Source organism: Capsella rubella, unplaced genomic scaffold (genome assembly GCF_000375325.1).
Source record: "Capsella rubella cultivar Monte Gargano unplaced genomic scaffold, Caprub1_0 scaffold_1, whole genome shotgun sequence".
Classification (NCBI taxonomy): Eukaryota; Viridiplantae; Streptophyta; class Magnoliopsida; order Brassicales; family Brassicaceae; genus Capsella; species Capsella rubella.
Genome location: NW_006238923.1, coordinates 18,407,470 through 18,427,504, shown reverse-complemented (window position 1 = coordinate 18,427,504; position 20,035 = coordinate 18,407,470). Strand labels below are relative to the sequence as shown.

Genomic DNA, 20,035 nt, shown 5'->3' with positions numbered 1-20,035 from the left:
CTCTTAGTGTTGTAGTTATATACAAATTTAGAAAGGTTTGATTGGATCAATTAGCTTGATCTCTTTAGATAATATATATTATCTTAATTTCTAGATTACATTATAGATTTTTGTGGTTTTTGATAATTGACAACTGACCACACTCTCTCATAAAACCAGTAATGTCACACTCTTATTGTTGTAGCCGTGTAGTATACAACTTCTTCATTGGATCAAATCATTTTCCAATGATTTGAACTTTCTATCTTACCTTATTAAAAATTGTGGTGAAAGATCACATATTGGAAAATGTGATGGGAGTTAAAGTCACCAGTATTGGTGGTCTAAGTAAATATATAATGGATACTCATTGCCCATTGATTTTGAGTTGGAAGTCCATAATACTGTAAATCTTAATTTAAAAAAAATGAAACTTTGTAAGTAGAGATCCAATCAGATTAATTATAAAACATTATCACTTTGATCAATGAGATTATAACATTCATAATTGTAAAAGATCTATATCACTTTGATCATTACATTACACATATGCTTTTTAGACACCACAATATGCTTTGAGAGTGGAATTCGTTTCACGGCCTTCTTTGGTTGCAAAGAAGTTTATGAGAGCGATGTTGTCGAATGGCTTATACATAAGAGGATGTTCGTCATCCACAAGCTCCTCAGGGATCGAAACCAATCCCGTAAGGAACGAGAAAAGACCAATACTGTACCTCACCTTGTCTCCTTCCATTGTCACTCTATGTACACAAGAACGTATCCTGTCATTGCTCCAACCCTAGCCATATATACATCCATGGAAAGCTTTACATCATAAATAGATAAATAAAAATTCAGGTAAAAGTTAATGGATTTCTAATTCAAAACCATTTGTTTAACCAAGGCCTTAACTATTTAACCGCATGCAAGCAGTTTTATGAGTTTACGTTTGTATAGAAAAACGTTTTTTTGCAATATATAGAAAAAGTGGTTAAATACTGTTTTATTTGTACGGTTAACAAATAAATTTTACTTATGTTAAATGTAATGAAAATTCATTAAAAAAAAAACGAAACCTAAATGATATATATTTCATTTGAGTTACCATAGAGATGTCACCGGCCATGACGACGTATGACTTGAGTGGGAGTTGAAGGGAGATCCATTCACCGTCTTTTGATTTCACCTCTAAACCATTTACATCGTTTTGGTGAAGTATCGTTAAGAAGGTCTTGTCTGTGTGCTGAGGAAAAGCTGGCATTGAGATAGACTCTGGTGGAGCCAAATACATGAGGAACTTGAGTAGGTAAGTCTTTGATCCGACGTGCGATTCGTAGTGTTTCTCAACACCGTAGTTCTCGAATATCATCCTCACCACTAGCTTGTCTAGTTCCGCAACTGCGTTTGAGAAACTATGTATAGTTTTGCTGCAATAGTATAATCAAGCAAATGATAACTAAAAAGTTAAAGGGGAAAACAGTCAACATGAACCCAATGCATTTTCCGACCCAAACCATATAGGAACCTAAAGTATATCAATCTATCTAAAACTTTAAGCTAGTTTGATCTATCCAAATGAGAGAATGTCAAAATTTGAATGGAAAAAGGCTTAAAGTGTGCGAAATATGGTTTTTAACTCAAAACTAATTGGCGATAAGTTCATTGGTACATATCTCTTATTATATTACTTTAGGTTCCGTGCTAACTTATTGCAAATGTAAAATTCGTAACATAAAGTGGTTTAAGTTTTTTTGTTTCTTTTTTTTTGGGTTTCATGAAGTTGTAAAAGTATTTGGCTTCTCATTTGACGTAAAAACTAAATATAAAATCGAGTTGAGACATACCAAAACTGATCGTTTCCTTGAGGCCACATGAGATTAGTGAATCTCTGAGCATCTTCTTTGTTGGTAACATAATCAATTCCAAGGCCTTCGTGAAGAGGGATTATAGGCATTTGACCAACGTAGCCGTGGTAAGGCTTCTCGTTTACGTTCTTCATCTTAGTCTCGGTTGGGAGATGGAACAGATCCTTAGCAGCGGCAAAGACGTTATCTTCTAGTTTCTGCGTTACTCCATCGTAAACCGCCACGAAACAGCCGTATTCCTCCAAAGCTTCACAAGCCTCTCTGGAAATGGAACGCCACGCAGACGTGTTTGGCTTCAAGTCTTGCTGGCTCGTGAAATCAAGAATGGGAACCTTACTAGTAGTCTTCAAGATTGATTCCATATTTGGATACTTTATTTTTCGTTTGACCTTTCTTGTGTTTGTTAAAATCACTTGTTATTTATAGAGAATTTGTTACATATATAAATGAGTTTATAAAATTTTTTGTTTGACATCAGTCATCAGTAATGAGTTTATTTATTGTATACTTTTTGTTTGACATCTGGGTTTTATATTGTAAATTTATAAGGCGTTCAGATCTAATATAAAATAAACCAAAAAAAAAGTTATATATAACAATATCAATATAGAATGGTAATCTTTCTTTGAGAAGCTAAAGTATGATTAAGAACCAAAACCATATTCAATTGTATATTACGTTTTTTTTTTTTCTTTCTTAGCATGTATTAGAGAAACTCAAATCGAAAATGCAGTCTCCTTATTCGATAACATAGTTTATATTGTGGTCCAAAAGTTTCAATGACTAGTATTGAAAATGTATAGTGTGGTGTGGTCCATAGAACTGATGACTAGTAGTAATATTACTATACAAATATTTTGTTTTCATTCTAAAACGAATAATTGAAACCTAAGAAGTAAAGATACCTTCAAGATTTGTCTTCTAATGATCACCTAAAATCCATTTTTATCTCAGAGAATATTTCCATCCACAATAGTATGAGATTATATATAAACATAAGATATGATCCAACAAAAAGCCCATCAAAATCTTGAAAATACAAAATTAGCAAACAAAATGTCTTGTAAAATTCCCACCTTAGATTTCTCAAGAGAAGATTTGAAACAAGGCACACAATATTGGGAAACAACAAGTAAGAACATCAGACAAGCACTTGAAGAATATGGATGTTTCATCATAGATCTTCAAAACAAGACTCCGCTAGATCTTCTTGATCAAGTGTTTGGTTCTTTGGTCGACTTGTTTGATCTTCCGACTCAGACCAAAATGAAGAACAAATACGATAAGCCCTTGAGCGGCTACGTTGGTCAGATTCCAGCTCTTCCTCTTCATGAAAGTCTTGGCATTGACAATGCCACTTCTTTAAAAGAAACCAGAAGCTTCACAGGTTTGATGTGGCCGCAAGGAAATGAACATTTTAGGTATGCAATAAAGGAGCCGGTCCATTTTAGAATCCTCACCTATTGTTTTCTGATATCTAAACTTTCAACTTTGCTTTGTTTGTGTTAGTGAATGTTTGCATAAGTATGCGGAGTTTGCAGCCAAGCTTGATCAAATGGTGGTTCAGATGGTTTTCGAGAGCTATAATGTCGAGAAGTACTACGATCCATATATCGAATCAACCACTTACCTTCTCCGCGTGCTGAAGAATTGTGCACCAAACAATGAAAAACCTACTTTAGGATTTGTTACACATACAGACAAGAGCTTCACAACAATACTTCACCAGGACCAAGTCAATGGGCTTGAATTGGAAACTAGAGAAGGAGAGCGAGTCAATATCAATCTATCATCACCTTCACTCTTCATGGTGTTCGCAGGCGATGCACTTAGGGTAAAAGTTAGGTTATAATACAGTATTACAATCGGTTAATTCATACAAGCATAAATTGAACTAATTTAAGTGTAATGTATATACCTTTAGGCATGGAGCAACGATAGGGTTTGGTCTCCACGACACCAAGTTCTAGTGAGCGGTAAAACAGACAGATACTCTCTTGCGATGTTTGCATTCAACAATGGCACTCTTCAAGTACCAGAAGAGCTTATTGATCATCAACATCCTCTCATGTATAAGCCATTTGATCATCTCGGTCTTCTTAGTTTCTACCGTACAGACACAGGTTACAAATCAGAGTGTCCCATCAAAGCCTACTGTGGTATTTGAATCGCTTCTGTTATGTATGTGTGTATCCACTATCTACAGTTTCATATTGTGAAATGTAATAATCTTAAATGAGAAAGAAATAAGTGTAACCTTGCTCTAGAAAACATATATACTTGCACGGTAGGTCACAAGAAGGACACATCCATTTCTCGGTGTGTTGTAATCATACATCAACTAATACACAAAATCTAGAAAAAATCATTCTTCATCACTGTGATTTCCATTGACACGGACTCTAGAAACCATTTCGGATTCGGACATTACTCTCTCATATTTAACAGAACGAGAAGGGAGAATCCTAAACCGTCCAACGCTTAAAGCTTGGGAAAGCTTGTCATAGTCCCATCTCTGCTGAACAAACACAATGACAGCAAGAAGAATAGCGGTAACAGGTATCGCGATATCCCCAAACTTAGAGAAGAAGTCGAAATTCGGATTAACAAACTCGTGTTCTTCTCCGATGAAGTAAGGATCAGGAACAGATCCAACGATGTAGTCATAGGCGTGCGGGAAAAGTCTGACAAGAGTGATTCCGAAGTAATATAGCTTCCTTAGTGACTGCTGGGTATCAATCTGCCACATAGCATTAGCAATCACCTGAGGGAGCAAGAAGAAATCTTGAACCAAACCAATATACTCCTCTGTTTTGGTTTGCCACCAATTTGAAGCAGCAGGTGCATAACCTCCATAAACTAATCTCTCTGTTCTTGCGGGATGTAGAATCAGAGCGAGTATGTATCCTATTGCGTGTAATATCAAGGCAATGAGAAGCACACAGCGATCACTTGGGACTTTATGCGGTTCTTGAGGTGTTCGAGTGAGCAATCTGGCACGAGACTTCCACACTTTCTGACAAAGCCTTAGAGTTAGTAGGAAGCAGACCATCACGAGGAGCTTCACAGTGTAATCAATCACATTGAACCATTGACTCTTCTGTAGATCAAATGAAGGTGTTTCGTATGTTGTTGCTGAAGCTGCTTTTCTTTTAAAGAGAGCCTCAGCTCCAGTGATCAACGGCAAGCTATACCCGAGAGCTTGAACTCCTAGCATCACAAGCGAAACGAAAGGAAGTGAGTCGGTATTGCTACTGACGTACAAAAGCTGGCTCGTGATGCAACCGATGGAGAATGTAAGGGTGAGAACCCTGAGGATCCCTTCAACGCCTGCACGAGAAAGTATGTCTTCACGTTGCCTTCTGTAAAAGATAGGAGTTGTTTTGAGCTTCACCGGTTTAAAATAGAGAGGATCATCTTCAGGTCTTGTGCTGGATATAGAAACCTTAGCCGTTGGATCAGCCAACCAACGTGATTTGATGGGTGGATAAGAAACCACCACGTCGATCAAACAATCCAGCCCAGCTTCAAGATCAGCACTCTCGAACAAGATATTCCACGAAGCTCTCACATCTCTGCATCCGACTAGATACATTCTCCCAACATGCTCATCGTAAAGACCTTCCAAATAAAGAACAGAGAAGTTACCAAAATTTTCCCCTGTAAGTGAGATTTGAGCTGACACATTCAGAAGAAGCTGTTTCTCAGTGTATTCAGCTTTTGTGCGGTAAGGTGTAGTAGTTGTCTGATCCGCAATAGAAACATTCGTCGTACGCCAGAAAAGCCCGAATAAAGGACCGAGCGAGAGTACATCCATGCCAAAATTAGTTCCCGAGGCCCGCTTGTCGGTAAATGCAGGGGTATGGAAAGTCAAGTCCTCAGCTAGAAGAGAAAGGCTTGAAAGCAAATCATAAGAATCTTCTAACTTCGGAAACCACATTACCGACTTCTTGATTATAGTTCCAAATGAGAACTCTTGGTTTCTCTCAAGAATGGCACCAGCTTCATCTAACTTCGAGTAACTATAAAACGGGTGCGAAACCGATGACTGAAAGTAATTCTGCATATCCATAGGCTCCACAAGCTTCTCAAACGATAGAGGGAAAAAAGACGGTGTCAAATTCTTTTCGGTATTTAGGCATGAGAACGTCCCAACGAGTATACTTCGCTGCCTTATCGAAAAGGTAGTTGGAATATACAAACAGACACGAGCGTTACAGCCATCGACCTGACCACGCCTGCACCCAACCATACATAACTGCCCGCTAGAAGGTTTCCACATCCCTTCAGCTGTAACCGTCATATTGGTTAACCCTGACCTCATACCTGAAATGTAAAGATTCTCACTCGGGTGAACAGCACGAAATACCGCTGAGACTTTAGTAACAGCATCGGTTTCAGACCGAGCTGCGGTTTCCTCGCAATGTATATTTTGCATATACAACTTGACATCTTTAAAGCTACCATCCGTTAATTTAATATCTCCATCAGAAGCAAACGGACCCAATTTGCTGCAGTACTCATCTGTGCCGTTGCATTTCCAGTTAGGTACAACTGTGAGAGGCGAGCGGTTAGCAACTCTTTGTAGAAGATCACAGAATCCTTTCCCTTTGTAGACATTGATACCACTTCCAGAACTCGTAAAGGTATCGTTTTTATAAGGATATGGATCACAAGCCTTTGATACCAAATCATTAGAGACGAAATCGTATCGAACAGATTTCCCAAGCTGAGAAGACAGATGGATCTTGTCGAAAAACTTAAGACTAGGCTTCTGGTTTAGACTCGTAAGCTCTCCTTTAATCACTCTTTTAGTCAATGTGAAGCTTTTTGGAAACCGAAGAAGAAGCAAGATCTGATCATCTTGTAACAGAGGAGGTGTGTCATGTTCCTTAACCCATTTCCATGGATCAGAGGAAGAATCAGATTCATCACGAGAAGGCAACATTGTTTCACCAAGCATACACAAAACTCTTTCATCATCACCATTCTCAAAATAAATCCCTTGAAACGAGATCTTAAGCTGCGTATGACTCGGCCATAACTCAAACTCACGGATCCCGTGAGATCTCAAGCTTGGCAATTCATTAAACATTGTGATCGCGAGTAGCAGAACACCATTGACGCCAACGTATTTCTTGGTTCGATGTGGGAGATCTAGATCTGTGACTGAGAAAGATACAAGATTCATAGGCTTCGATGACGAGTTTCTAGGTGTGTTCGTCGAATCAAACGGTAGAATCGGAGAATCACCCGAGTCTTGACTCCAATCTCCGTATCTAAAGCTGAGTTTTTTCTTGGCTTTTCTTGGAGCCATAGAGAGTTCTTCGACTTTCAATTCAGAAGCTGAAGATAACACAGATTTGCACTTTCTCTTAACTTCATTGATCCGATCGTAACTAATTTTAGGGGTGGATGACTCATCTTTGAACTCTCCGATCGATTCAAACACAGGAGCGGACTCTATCTCAGAGAAGGAAGCAATTACAAGAGAAAAGAAGAACCCTAATGCGAGGAAGATCAAAGGAAGAAGCTTTATTACCGTTTTCATACTGACAAGACTAGTAGAAGAACCCCTTGGTCTGGAGAAACAAATAAAGACAGGAACTTGCGAGTCGCGACAATTGGTTTTTTAGGACACAGTTGATTTAGGGTACGAAAGAGAAGGAGAACAGGTTTGTGTGTTTGTCTGTAATATTCGATTTGGTGAAAGAGTTACATCACTGGTGACGAAGACTCACAGATCGAGAGTGTGGAGAGAGACGATTACACTCGAAGTTATAAAGCCATTAAGCACAACAGTGAACAGAGAAGAAAAGTCTTCTTTCGGATTTTCTTTTAATTATTTTCTTTCGGAGTATTATTATTTTTTAATATCTAAGCATTAGATTGTTAAAAATAAAAAATAAAGCATTCATAGATTAGGGGAAATTTATATGTTCCACAACTCATAATTAAAAAAAAAAAACAAATTTATATTCAGCCGTTTAAACTTTTTAACATTCTTCTACGAAAATCGATATTTTTTTTAACTAACTGCATTAATATATTTAAATTTGCTTCTTAACATCCAGGAAATAAATTTTAAAATATGGTTAACAACTTAACATTATAACTTTAAAATGTATATTTACATAATATATTAAAATACGAAGAAAAAAAACCGACTAATTTTGTTAGACGCTAATTAGGGCCTAACAAAATTTTAAATAAATAAGTGATTCTAATATCTAATAAAAATAAATGGTTGTTATCACCAATTTTTAGTTGTTGTTGTTGGTTCAATATAAAAAAATTAATTGAGTGAGTGGTTGACTTGACTTCTAAAGATGGAGGAGGCGTGTTCGACGGGATATGTTTTAAGTGCAATCCCATTGACCTTGACTCTATCTAAACTTTTCTACTCTTTATTGTTTCCAGTTCCAAGTCCAAGCACAACCATAAGCTAACTCCAATATGATTCGTGCATACGTATATAAATTTTGAAGAACTATAGGTTTATTTCAACGACAAATAAGTTAGGGATGATTTTGGGCCCAAATATGAGGCCCATAGAGCCACTGAATTGGGAAATTGTAATATAGTAAATTGTAATATAGGGACCAAATATGAGGCCCATAGAGTCTGAAAATTGAAAAACTAGATGTACAAGAAGATAAAACCACTTAGAAACTTGAGCCACAAGCCATCGATACAAAATGTACGAAGTGTTAGATTAAGAAACAAGGGCTCACGAATAAAATGCTCAACAAGTCAACAAGACAACAACAACAGAAACTAAAACTACAGACGATAAAAGACTGATTTTCAAGACATAGATTTTCTCCACCTAGAAGGTGTTCTTCCTTTAACAAGCTTTGTCTTCATATTACCAGGAGTTTGAGTCACATACTCAAACTCTTCACCTTCTCCATTACCACCAAACTCTTGCTCACCATTTGTATTTTCCACAACGCTAACGCTTAAACCGCTCCTGAATCCCAACTTCTTCCACCTAAAAAACCCTTTATGACTACTACTAGTACAAGTACCTTTCTTCTCAATCAGCTTATGTAACTGCGTTTGCATTGCTTCACACTCGCTTTTCAGTTTTGCCATATCCTCTCTCAGTCTTCTTATCTCTGCGTGCTGAACATTTATCTCACGTTTGGACATGCACCGTGTAGGACCAGACTCTGAGTAGTGTGAACCATAAGGGTTAGGACTGCTCCTAGCGCCACTAAACGATGAGCCACTCCAGTCAATGTTCTGACTGCGATGACTTAGCTTTGTCTGCTCAGAGAATAGAACTTGAATAATATTTCTAACTGGTAAACGATCGTTCTGTGCAGCGTGAAGAGATGCCTCCATTGATAGCTTCTTGCTGTCTATTAGTCCACAAACTCTCTTCCTTTCTTGCTTTGTCACTTTAGGATGTGCCTAAACAATAAAACCCAAATTTTAATTTGAATCAAATCCAACACAAATTAGGCTTCTAGATTTCAACCTTTTTACTCTTATGAATCTTACATCCCAAGTAACAGAGGATACAAAATAATATAAATGTGGTATTGGTCAATATACTCATTTTCAATTAGTTTTGAGTCGGAAGCTCATTTAATTAACATTTACCTTGAGATAAGTGTCGATTGCGCGGTATAACCCATCTTCACATACACGAGCATGGTTAGGGAGAGCCTCAGCGAGGGTAATGAACTCCGGGAGGCTTAAGTCGCTATCTAAAGCGGCTTCGGCTAAGTAAGAGTCCACGAGCTTGGCCACTTTAACTAGGGAAGCACCAGATTTGACTCCTTCGTTGTCTAATCCGGTGAATTTCTTAACCAAACGAGTCACGAGCTCAACATCAAGCAACGTCCCGCACGTGTGACTAAACGAAGGTATCATTAGCTCCTTGAGGGAAGCTTGGTCAAGCTGCCATGAAATCTTGGCCTCGAGCTCTGCCTTGTAATTTGAATCTGCTCCGACCATGCTCGCCGTTCTGAGAAGACGGAGGAGGAAATTACAAGGAACGGAATCTTTCTCCGGTGGGATGATTCCTATTAGTGTTTCGACTAAGAAACGTTTCTTCATCACAAACGCAGTAACAGAGAAGCTCTCTGATTGCTGTTGCGGCTGCGGCTGTGGATCATTGGGGTCTATGACGTGGTCGGAGAGGTCAGGGAGCCACGTGGAAGCGTAGTGAACGATGATTGAGCCGATGAGATCGGGACGAACACCTTTGGATTTGATTCCGGCGATGGTGTTAACGAAACAATCAATGTCAAGAATGCAACCATCGTCAAACCAAGAACAATCTAAATTTCCGGTGGGGTTTGACGGAGATTTGGTGGAGATGGTGACAGATTCCGGCGAAGATGATTTGTCCACCATTGTCTTTGGTTTTATCACGGTGGAAGTTGTTTAGTGTGTGTGTCTGTGAAAGTGGGGTTAGTTGTACTTTAGTTTTTATAGAGTGTGTAAGCAATTTTGTTAACGTTTGCTCTGTTTCTTGAAAAGTCTTGCATTGAAACGTCATCGTCTCATCATGACTCAAATGTAAAACTCCAAAGGAAAGAACAAATTCTTGCCATTTCCTATAAAAACAATCAACTTAGATTTCGGAAATCCAAAATAAAAATTATTGAGATATTTCGTTGGGAAATTTTTATAAAAGCATGAAAACACACAAACTTTAAAATGACTTGAGTCTTGGGAATTATGTAACCTAAACTATGTGTCTTGCTTAGTTGCTTTACTCAACCAACTTAAAATAAACTAGTAGACTTCAACAAATATGTCACATGAAAAGCGTAATGGTAATGGAAACATTTTTAGCTGAACAAATTATGCAAAAACAATTACAAGATGTCAATTAGCTAGTTTTCTCGATTGATAAGCTAGTTTTAAAACATATGCATAAATATAGCGGAATCATTTTTCTCAAACCATGAAAACTTCTAAAATACTATACAACTAATATTAAAAAAATGATGAAATCGATTAAAAAAAAAATACTATACAACTATTCCATATAATGTAAATAAGCCACAAACTTTAATTTATACTCCCTATGTTTCATTATAAGTAATATTTTAGCCAATTTTGTTTGTTTCAATATAAGTGATGTTTCCAATTTCCTATGCAAAAATTTAATGTATTTAATATGTTTTGATCAATTATATTTTACATCATATTTTCTTATTGGTTGAATTTATATTAGTTAATGATGTTTTTATGGAAAATGGGTAAGTTATATGTTTTATTATTTAGTGTGTCAAAACCTTAAACATCACTTAACACTACGTTTTAAGGCAAATATTCAAACGACACGAATTGAGATAATAATTAACATGTGTGAAAGATATGAGATGGGCCATTATATTTAGCCGTTTGGGAAGATATAATCCTACCGTTGGACATCATGATTGAGAGGCTGAGAAGAAGATAGTGATAAAGAGAAAGACAAAATCTTCTGTACTACTAAATCGAAGAAAAATACATATTTAGCAAACATACATATATAAATTTAGAGAAGGAAAACGTAGAAACGTTGGAACATGGACGTGTCCCTAATATTTTTCTAGGACAATTAGTTACGTACGTGTGGATACAAAATATAAATATAGTCGGAAAAAAAAAGCAAACAAAAGACAGATTAAAACATCTTTCGATTCTTTAAATTTTTATGTTGAAGACCACATAACATTGTATGGTTATATATATTGCAACTATTATACGATGACCTTGTCGTTTGTGTTATTAAATATCATACATCGCAATTCGCAAGATTCGGAGCCAAAATTAACAAAAATATTGTACCTTTTATTTTGTTTCATCTTGTAAATGACAAATAGGATTTTTGTAATCTTTGATATATGTAAGTTGTTACGTAAAAATTGTTCTTGGATCAACACAAAAACAAAACAAAGTCATGGATCATAATATCAATATACATGGTCTATTGATCTATTCATATTCTTTTAACACAAACGTAGGTTTATGTAGGTTTGATGCGGATTTAGGTTAGTTGGATCCATTCTTCTTAGTTAACCCTATCATCTAGCTATCCAGTCTCTCATATCTCTCAACACAACATAATCGTTCTCATCTGGCGGCTCTCTCTTTGAATCAGTGGATGCTGCATTCTCTATGTGTTGTAAGATCAGCGCTAGCTCAGTGGCTTTAATTTTCATGTAATAACTTCAACAATATTGGTGGTTGAAGCCATCATATAAAACTAAAGTTTCGCTCTACCTAATTTACAAAACTAGTAGACTAAACTGAATTGTCGCTAAACCCTTTGGTGCCTTGGTGGTGACACATTATCAGTTTTGAATAGCCAAATTAAATGATAAAATAGCTTAAACATTTGAACTTAATAAAATATTTACTTACAAAAATGTCTTTAAATCAAAAAGTAGTTTTTTGTAGATTAACGACTTTATGCATTATGAAAACGTAAAAATCTTTGTTAAAACGTAAACCAAGAATTCAAAACATTGTATGAGCGCCACAATATGATTCAAGTTGAAGGGAGGAAGAACATGTACAAGACTTAAAAATTCATAAAAACATGGAAACATTGAGATAATTTACATGCCTAAAAGATATGAGATGGGCCAAAACGGCTGGTTCGTGACATAATCCTACCGTTGGACAAGATTGAGAGGCTGAGGAGAAGATAGAGATAAAGAGAAAGACAAAATCTTTCCCTCCTCAAAAAATGCCAAAAATAATATCATACAAAGGTAGGGAACGTGGACGTGTCTTGTATATTCTCTAGGACAATAATGTACGTGTGGATAAAAACAGAAGAAAAGAAACTTAAACATCATCTCTTTTGAAGATGAAGCCTACACATAATTCAATACTGTCTGGTCCCGTGTGATCATTTTTTTTGTGTGGACAAAACAGACTTTGTTTTCATTCCTTCACCGGATAAAAAGGTTACAAAGTTTATAGATTTTTGCAAAGCAAAGCTTGATAAAACAAAACCACTAGCCAAAAGTTAACAAAAAATGCTACCTCTATGTTGCTTACCATGATCATTATATCATCCATATGATATATAAGTTGCTACATCACAAAAGTCTTGTTCTTGGATTTACAAACATACAACAAGAAAACAAATCAAATCAACGATATGGATCATAACTTCAGTATTCATTTCTTTTCATGTTCTCTGTAACACAAATGTAGGCTTTTTTTAAGCGGTTTTCATCCATATCGCTTAACCCTTTCATCGATCCACTCTCGCATATCTTTCAATACCATATCAGCATTCTCGTCCGGCTCTCCTTGAATTAGCGAATGGTACATCCCTTCATACAACTTCAATGTTTTATCAGCGCTCGATGCCTTCTCATATAGTAGCTTTGAAGATGTGGGACATGTTACTCCATCCGCTGTACCGTGCGCCGTGAATACCGGAATAGTTACACGCCCGAAATTCTCCTGAACGTATTGGGTCTTCCTTAGTAACTCTCTCATTGTTCCCACTCTAGGCTTCCCTGTGTACCTGCAAAGCAAAATTCAGAACTTCTAATTGATCAAACATTGATGTTTGGTGATAAAATGTACAAGTCTCAAACTTTTGACTACTTGACGACACCCTGATCATATCACAAAACTACTAATTTCAAAATTGTTTGTTTCCAAGAAGTTCTATAGTGTACCTTTGCGGGTTAGATGCGATGATCTTAAGCTTTTCAGGGTCCTTAATAGCCTTCCCAACCATCTTATTATCCGGCATTGCAGCCCACGTATCAGCCAAACCAAAGAGGAGACCGTAAGCAAAAAGGTGAGTCTTGCTTGGTTTCATATCCTCCGGGATAACAAAGAGAGGAGCCGAAAAGATCAATCCGGTCCAAGTATCAGGTTCGGATTGAAAATACATGAGAAGCGTCAGAAGACCTCCCATCGACTCACCAAAGAGAAAAGCCGGAAGATTCTTATACGGATCACTGCCACGAACATGCTTGAAGAAAGCCAATGATGTAGCTGCAACTTTCTCCATATCACCTAAAGAAAGATCCAATCTTTAATCACCAAAGGTCCATATAAATATCTTGAGCAACACTAAACAGAGTAATCTCTCTGTTTTTGTCTAAACATTAACAAATCCAATTCTTCCTCCTAAAGTCTCTGACTTGCATATTATAATTATTTGAGTTTTGAGTTCCCAAAGAAGAAAAGTAAAATTCCAAAACAGAGTTAATAGAGCGAACCCATGTAGCAGCGGATGCCATCGGAACGGCCGTGACCAAGAAGATCGGCGGCGAAAACAGCGTAACCCCAAGTAGAGAAACGCATGCATATCTTCTGGAACATCCAGTTCGTGTCGGATCCGTAACCGTGAGACATATACACCGACCCTTTGATCTCACCATCCAACGGTAAAAAGCTCTGAGTGAAGATTTTGCCATTTGGTGTTTCGAAGTACGATTTGCTGTTACGAACTCCTTGTGAAGTGTAGTATTCTTCCTCCGGCATGTCTCCCCAAAAGTTCGGTGGTGGTGACAGAGGAGTCGCCGGAGCTTCAGACGGCATCGTTTTGATGTTTGTTCTGTTTCTTTTTTGGTTTGGTTTGTGGGGTTTGGTAAAGTAATTGACAAGATAAGAGACAGCTAGTCAGCTACTACAAATGAGTTTTATACTTTATAACGACACTATTTTGATATTAAATCCGTGGGGCGTGGGACCTTTAGTTAAAAAATACAACTTACTAAAAAGAGTAATTTATAATTTAGTCTGTGTATTTAATTGGGAAAATGGTCATTTAAATACTGAACTTACGTGTTTTTGCCAAAACAAATATGAACTTCTTAATAAGCCAAAAAACACACGTACTCGCGTTGATATAGCCACTTAAAATATTAAAAAATCAAGATAATTTTCCATCTTATAAAAGTTAAACGGCGTTTGTTTGTAACACGACATCATCCAATAAATTAAAAGATGTAGAACTTTCACATTTTTTTTTCCTTTCTCGGTTTCTCCTTCTAAAGGTTTTTAAACCTGCAATCGACAGAGATACAGACTTCATAAAAGTTTAAACTTGAAATGTCATTAAAAACAAAAGCGACTTGTTGCAACTAAAAGAAAACAACAAAAGCAAAAGAAAACAGAGACTTGTGTAATGGTCTTACGAAGTAAAAAATAACAGACTCATTTCCCCAAAAGCAACTAAAGTCTAAAGCAACAAATTGTTTCTTGTGATTGTCGTTGTAATCTTCCTTCATAAAGGTTTAAACATCTTGAGGTTCTACTTGTGATCATCTTTCCTGTGTAAAACATAACAAAGGAAGTTTAAACAAACATTACTAACTTCAAAATAAAACTGATTTTAAAGAAAGTGAACTAACCGGTTCTTTCCTTGGTCGACCCCTTGGTCTTTTAGCTTCAGGCTCAACACTCTGGTTTTTACATCCTAACTTATTGTGTCCTTCTTCCTTGCAGTTTGAGCATGTCACGATACGTTTCTCTCGGCTTAACTTGATCTTGGTCTTGTTAGAAGAAGATTCATTAACTCCTTTTTTCCTAGCGTGGTTACTTGGCCTACCACGGTTGCCTAATCTATTTGGTGGTGGTAAGACGGGCAATCTATTTAACCTAGGCCACAACTTCATTCCTTCCACAGGCTCAATACCACGCTCATAGGTTTGCTGCCAACTTCGAGTTGTAAAATACTCATAAACATAGTCATGAACCTTCTTTTTTTTGCCAATGATAACACAAGCAGCATGATTGCAAGGAATACCATTCAACTGCCATTTCCCACAGCCACACGTCCTCAGCCTCATTTCCACACGATAATAACAGTTGTGCAACTCTACCTCATGCCTATCACCCGTAGACATGTATCTTATGCATTCTCTAGACTTCTCTATAGCAGATTCAATCTCAGCATGTGCACTCTTTGTGAACCTTTCCTTTCTCCTATTTGCAATAATCGACCTCTTAGCAGTACGAACCATACACTGTCTTCTAACATCTTCTAACAGGTCAAGTAAGGGTTTTTTCCTAGCTTGACGAATGGTCTTATTGAAAGATTCATTCAGATTATTTAAATTATCATTGCAACACGAACCAACCTTAAAGAAGGCCCGAGACCAGGCAGGAGGGTTGGTTTTTAGAAGAGAATCATAAGCTCCTTGACTGTATTTCTTCAAAGCTTCCAAATTATCTGCATAATCTCCTTTGGTGTAGCTCCTAGCTATTTTCCAGAATAACCGCTCTAGCTCTATATCATGATTGTCTCTCTTCCAATTTCCTAGAATGTGTCTAGCACACATTCTATGTTCAGCTTCTGGAAGTTGATTATGCACAGCTTTCACCAAACCCTTCAAAGAAAATGAAACATTACAAGTAATCAAAACATAAAACTGAGCTCACATCCTAAAACCTTAAAATAGATACGGTCATATTACCTTTTGCTTATCAGATATGAAAGTGTAGTCTCTTCCCTCACCAAGTCCTAAGTCTCTTTTGAGATGATTTACAAACCAATCCCAATTCACATCATTCTCTATCTCCACAACAACCCATGCGATGGGAACAATTCTGTTGTCTGCATCTCTTCCTACTGCAGCTAACAACTGTCCTTTGATATCCCACTTCAGAAATGCACCATCTAGACCTATGATAGGTCTACATTTTGACTTCCAAGCAGATCGTTGTGCTTCAAAGCAAACATAAATACGATCAAACATTTGCTTGCTTCCTGTTCTTGGCCCTGGAATAGTCTGAATCTCCATGATGGTGCCTTTATTTGTCTTGTGAATCTCGGTTTCGTAATCCCAAATTCTTGCAAAATGTTTTTCATGGCTAGCTCTTCTTTCCCTCATCAGTTTGGTCTTCGCTTTTCGACATTGTTCGTCAGTAACTATCAAGTTGTACTCTCTTTTTATCTCAAGAGCCATTTCCTTAGCCGTAAACTTTGGATTCAATCTCAACCTCTCCTCAAATAACTCGGCAATTGTTGAACTCTTTAGCATTTTCGAATAACCAGACCTTACACATATGTGTTTATTTTCATAAACCTTAATCTGCATCTTGTGTTTTCTCTTCTCATAGGAGCAATAAACTCTCCACTTGCAATCATACTCTGTGTCAGAGCAAATCGCACCAAGCTTCTTCTGTGATGACATGTAGAGCTTAATATCGTATCGGGTTTTCAGAGAATATTGGAGTAGTGCCCGCTTAAAATCAGAAGCACAGCCAAACGTCTTACCCAATGCTAGAATTTCTTCCTCTGATTCTTGATTTGCACGAGATTGCCTTCTCTCTTCATCTTCCTCTTCGTCTGACGTCAACGGATCTGGTATCTTATCGTCGTTCCAAATGTCGTCTCCACTGTCATCACTCTCTACGTCAATATTCACAATATCCCCGAAGTGGTTTTCTAGAAGTTGGGTTGCACTTGCAGTTTCATCCACAAGTACCAAATCTTCCTCTTGTGCGTCTTCAACGTCATATTCACGCTCATCATCGGCATCATCTTCAACAACGAGACAATCATTTTCAGGAATCGCCTCAAACACATCTTTTTCTACTTCACTTTCACCATCTCGTTCGTTTTGTCGACGTGGTGTTAGCTTCTTCATCCTTGTAATTAGGGCTTTAGAATGAGAAGGGGAGAGTGTGTTTAAAGGTCAATTTCTCTTCTCTTTAGAACGACATCGTTTCCACACTAACAGTCTATTAACGTTTATTAGATGGCAATTTTTTGTTGACTTTTATATATATTAAGTGGCTATGTCAACGCGAGTACGTGTGTTTTTTGGCTTATTAAAGAGTTCATATTTGTTTTGGCAAAAACATGTTAGTTCAGTATTTAAATGACCATTTTCCCGTATTTAATATGCTAACAAAAATATAGGGGAGTTATCATAAATAACACTAAAATAGCTATTATTTTAAAAATTAAATAATAACCACTTTTAATAAAAACCATTGATAGGACGTGGTTGATGTTATTTTTGGGCGTGGTTGATGTTATTTTTAGATTGGCTGTAGGCATCCTTGATAAACCTTTTTTTCAGGGGTTTCAGTAGAAGATTTCTTCTTGTTTCTTAAGACTAATGTGTTCTCTTATAGTTAAGTCTAGTTGTCTTTGTCTTTTGATTACGGGTTCGTTTTTTTTGGGTTCTGCTTTGTGTTGCTATCTTTTGTTTTCGCTTTATGTTTTTGGGATTTCTAATCGTTTATCGACTTTGTTTTCCTTATTTGAGCTTTAGATTCCGGGGATATTTTTCGTTTTCGCTGGCTTAAGTTATATTTCACAATATATCTTTTGAGTTTTATTAATACTACCAGATGACAAAAAAAAACCCATTAATTTTTTGTTTTTAATTTACATACAAAAATCAATGGCTCTTGCTTAAGAGCCATCTTTAGTGGCCATTGATAATGGTGGTCTAATTTCGTAACTGTTTAGTGTTTGCTTCCGAGAAGTTTTATAGTGTAGCTTACGCGGGTTAGATGCGATGATCTTAATTTGAGAACTCATAACTAGTCGCCTAGTCGTTTAGTTGAAAATTTTCTCAAACGGTGTGTAATGTGGGAGAGATTACAAAGAGAAGAGCATCTTGCACCTAGAGTCTGATGATGGTGGCGACACATTGAGATAGAGAGGCCTTCTATTAGTAGTAAATTTACTTTTTCATCTGATCCTCCATTCACATTTTCTTTTTTGACATTAATAAAACTTTCGGGGGAACATGTGGAAGTGATGATGAAATTCTTTCGACATTAGTTATTGTATATAACACAGCAATTTACCTGACATTTAGTCATTTATACGTTCTGTGTTCATGCTCATTAAACATAACTAGGCTAAATCCAACATTTAGTAAATGATAGATAAGATTTTTTGTTATTACATCACAAAAAATCATGCTCTTGGATTACAACAAACAAGTCATATCAACGATCATAACATCAATATACATGTTCCTCTTCGATCATGTTCTTGTAACACAATATATAGTTGTCGGTTTTGTTCAAGCAGTTTTAGTTCCATACCTCTTAACCCTTTCATCAATCCATTCTCTCATATCTTTCAACACAATCTCAGCATTCTCGTCGGTCTCTCCTTGAATCAGCGAATGGTACATTCCTTCATACAACTTTAATGTTTTATCAGCGCTTGATGCCTTTTCATATAGTAGCTTGGACGATGATGGACATGTTACACCATCAGATGTCCCGTGCGCCGTAAACACCGGAATAGTCACTCTCTCGAAATTCTCCTGAACGTACTCGGTCTTCCTAAGTAACTCTCTCATTGTTCCCACTCTAGGCGCCCCTGTGTATCTGCCAAACCAAAACATTAACTGTCAAGCTAATGATATCGTAAACGTTTCCTTCCAAGAAGTAAATTTACAGTACCTTCGTGGGTTAGATGCGATGATCTTGAGCTTTTCAGGGTCCTTGACAGACATGCCAACCATTTTCTTATTGGGCATTGCGGCCCACGTATCAGCCAACCCAAATAAGAGACCGTATGCGAAGAGGTGAGGCTTGCTTGGTTTCATATCCTCAGGCATAACAAATAGAGGAGCCGAAAAGATCAAACCGGTCCAAGTATCAGCCTCCGACTGAAAATACATGAGAATTGTCACAAGACCTCCCATAGACTCACCAAAGAGAAAAGCCGGAAGATCTTTATACGGATCACTACAACGAACATGCTTAAAGAAAGCCAATGATGCTGCTGCAACTTTCTCCATATCACCTAAACAACCACCAAAACAAAACACAATACTTTATTAATACCACCAAAACCAAATTGATCATCACAAAGATTTCAAAACAGAGTTGTGTAAGAGAACAAACCCAAGTAGCCGCGGATGCCATCAGAACGGCCGTGGCCGAGAATATCAGCGGCGAAAACAGCGTAACCCCAAGAACAGTAACGCATGCATATCTTCTGGAACATCCAGCCCGTGTCGGATCCGTAGCCGTGAGACATATACACAGTCCCTTTGATCTCACCATCTAACGGTAAAAAGCTCTGTGTGAAGAGCTTCCCGTTGGGTGTTTCGAAGTAAGATTTGGTGTTACGTACCCCTTGTGAAGTGTAGAACTCTTCCTCCGGCATGTCTCCCCAATAGTTCAACGGCGGTGGCGTCGCCGGAGCTGAATTCATCGTTTTTATCGTTCTTTTTTTTTTTTTCTTTAGGTTTGGTTTTGTGGGGTTGAGCTACTAC

At 37.3% G+C, this 20,035-nt stretch overlaps 7 protein-coding genes across 7 annotated transcripts; 1 reads left to right on the top strand and 6 right to left on the bottom strand.

Moving 5' to 3' along the window:
• Positions 1-413: 413 nt before the first annotated feature.
• Positions 414-2,221, bottom strand: LOC17897905 (probable 2-oxoglutarate-dependent dioxygenase AOP1). Its single transcript, XM_006306158.2, has 3 exons — positions 1,824-2,221; positions 1,085-1,406; positions 414-778 (listed from the first exon to the last, which is right to left on the bottom strand). Exons 1-3 carry the CDS (start codon positions 2,204-2,206, stop codon positions 536-538), a joined length of 948 nt encoding a protein of 315 aa, XP_006306220.1. The 5' UTR covers positions 2,207-2,221; the 3' UTR covers positions 414-535.
• A 660-nt stretch (positions 2,222-2,881) lies between these two features.
• On the top strand, positions 2,882-4,026 carry LOC17897627 (2-oxoglutarate-dependent dioxygenase AOP3). Its single transcript, XM_006305359.2, has 3 exons — positions 2,882-3,265; positions 3,354-3,678; positions 3,769-4,026. Exons 1-3 carry the CDS (start codon positions 2,901-2,903, stop codon positions 4,009-4,011), a joined length of 933 nt encoding a protein of 310 aa, XP_006305421.1. The 5' UTR covers positions 2,882-2,900; the 3' UTR covers positions 4,012-4,026.
• Positions 4,027-4,102: 76 nt separating this feature from the next.
• On the bottom strand, positions 4,103-7,609 carry LOC17900787. The gene has a single exon (XM_006306152.2). The coding sequence runs from the start codon at positions 7,393-7,395 to the stop codon at positions 4,210-4,212; it is 3,186 nt and encodes a 1,061-aa protein (XP_006306214.1). The 5' UTR covers positions 7,396-7,609; the 3' UTR covers positions 4,103-4,209.
• Positions 7,610-8,423: 814 nt separating this feature from the next.
• LOC17897356 (root phototropism protein 3) lies at positions 8,424-10,244 on the bottom strand. Its single transcript, XM_006307403.2, has 2 exons — positions 9,456-10,244; positions 8,424-9,263 (listed from the first exon to the last, which is right to left on the bottom strand). Exons 1-2 carry the CDS (start codon positions 10,212-10,214, stop codon positions 8,652-8,654), a joined length of 1,371 nt encoding a protein of 456 aa, XP_006307465.1. The 5' UTR covers positions 10,215-10,244; the 3' UTR covers positions 8,424-8,651.
• Positions 10,245-12,831: 2,587 nt separating this feature from the next.
• LOC17899249 (caffeoylshikimate esterase) lies at positions 12,832-14,457 on the bottom strand. Its single transcript, XM_006306132.2, has 3 exons — positions 14,051-14,457; positions 13,499-13,844; positions 12,832-13,341 (listed from the first exon to the last, which is right to left on the bottom strand). Exons 1-3 carry the CDS (start codon positions 14,370-14,372, stop codon positions 13,041-13,043), a joined length of 969 nt encoding a protein of 322 aa, XP_006306194.1. The 5' UTR covers positions 14,373-14,457; the 3' UTR covers positions 12,832-13,040.
• Positions 14,458-14,825: 368 nt separating this feature from the next.
• Positions 14,826-17,670, bottom strand: LOC111832639. The gene is made up of 3 exons (XM_023790156.1): positions 16,253-17,670; positions 15,188-16,165; positions 14,826-15,106 (listed from the first exon to the last, which is right to left on the bottom strand). The coding sequence occupies exons 1-3, from the start codon at positions 17,426-17,428 to the stop codon at positions 15,098-15,100; spliced, it is 2,163 nt and encodes a 720-aa protein (XP_023645924.1). The 5' UTR covers positions 17,429-17,670; the 3' UTR covers positions 14,826-15,097.
• A 981-nt stretch (positions 17,671-18,651) lies between these two features.
• Positions 18,652-20,035, bottom strand: LOC17899879 (caffeoylshikimate esterase). The gene is made up of 3 exons (XM_006305300.2): positions 19,662-20,035; positions 19,215-19,560; positions 18,652-19,139 (listed from the first exon to the last, which is right to left on the bottom strand). The coding sequence occupies exons 1-3, from the start codon at positions 19,972-19,974 to the stop codon at positions 18,827-18,829; spliced, it is 972 nt and encodes a 323-aa protein (XP_006305362.1). The 5' UTR covers positions 19,975-20,035; the 3' UTR covers positions 18,652-18,826.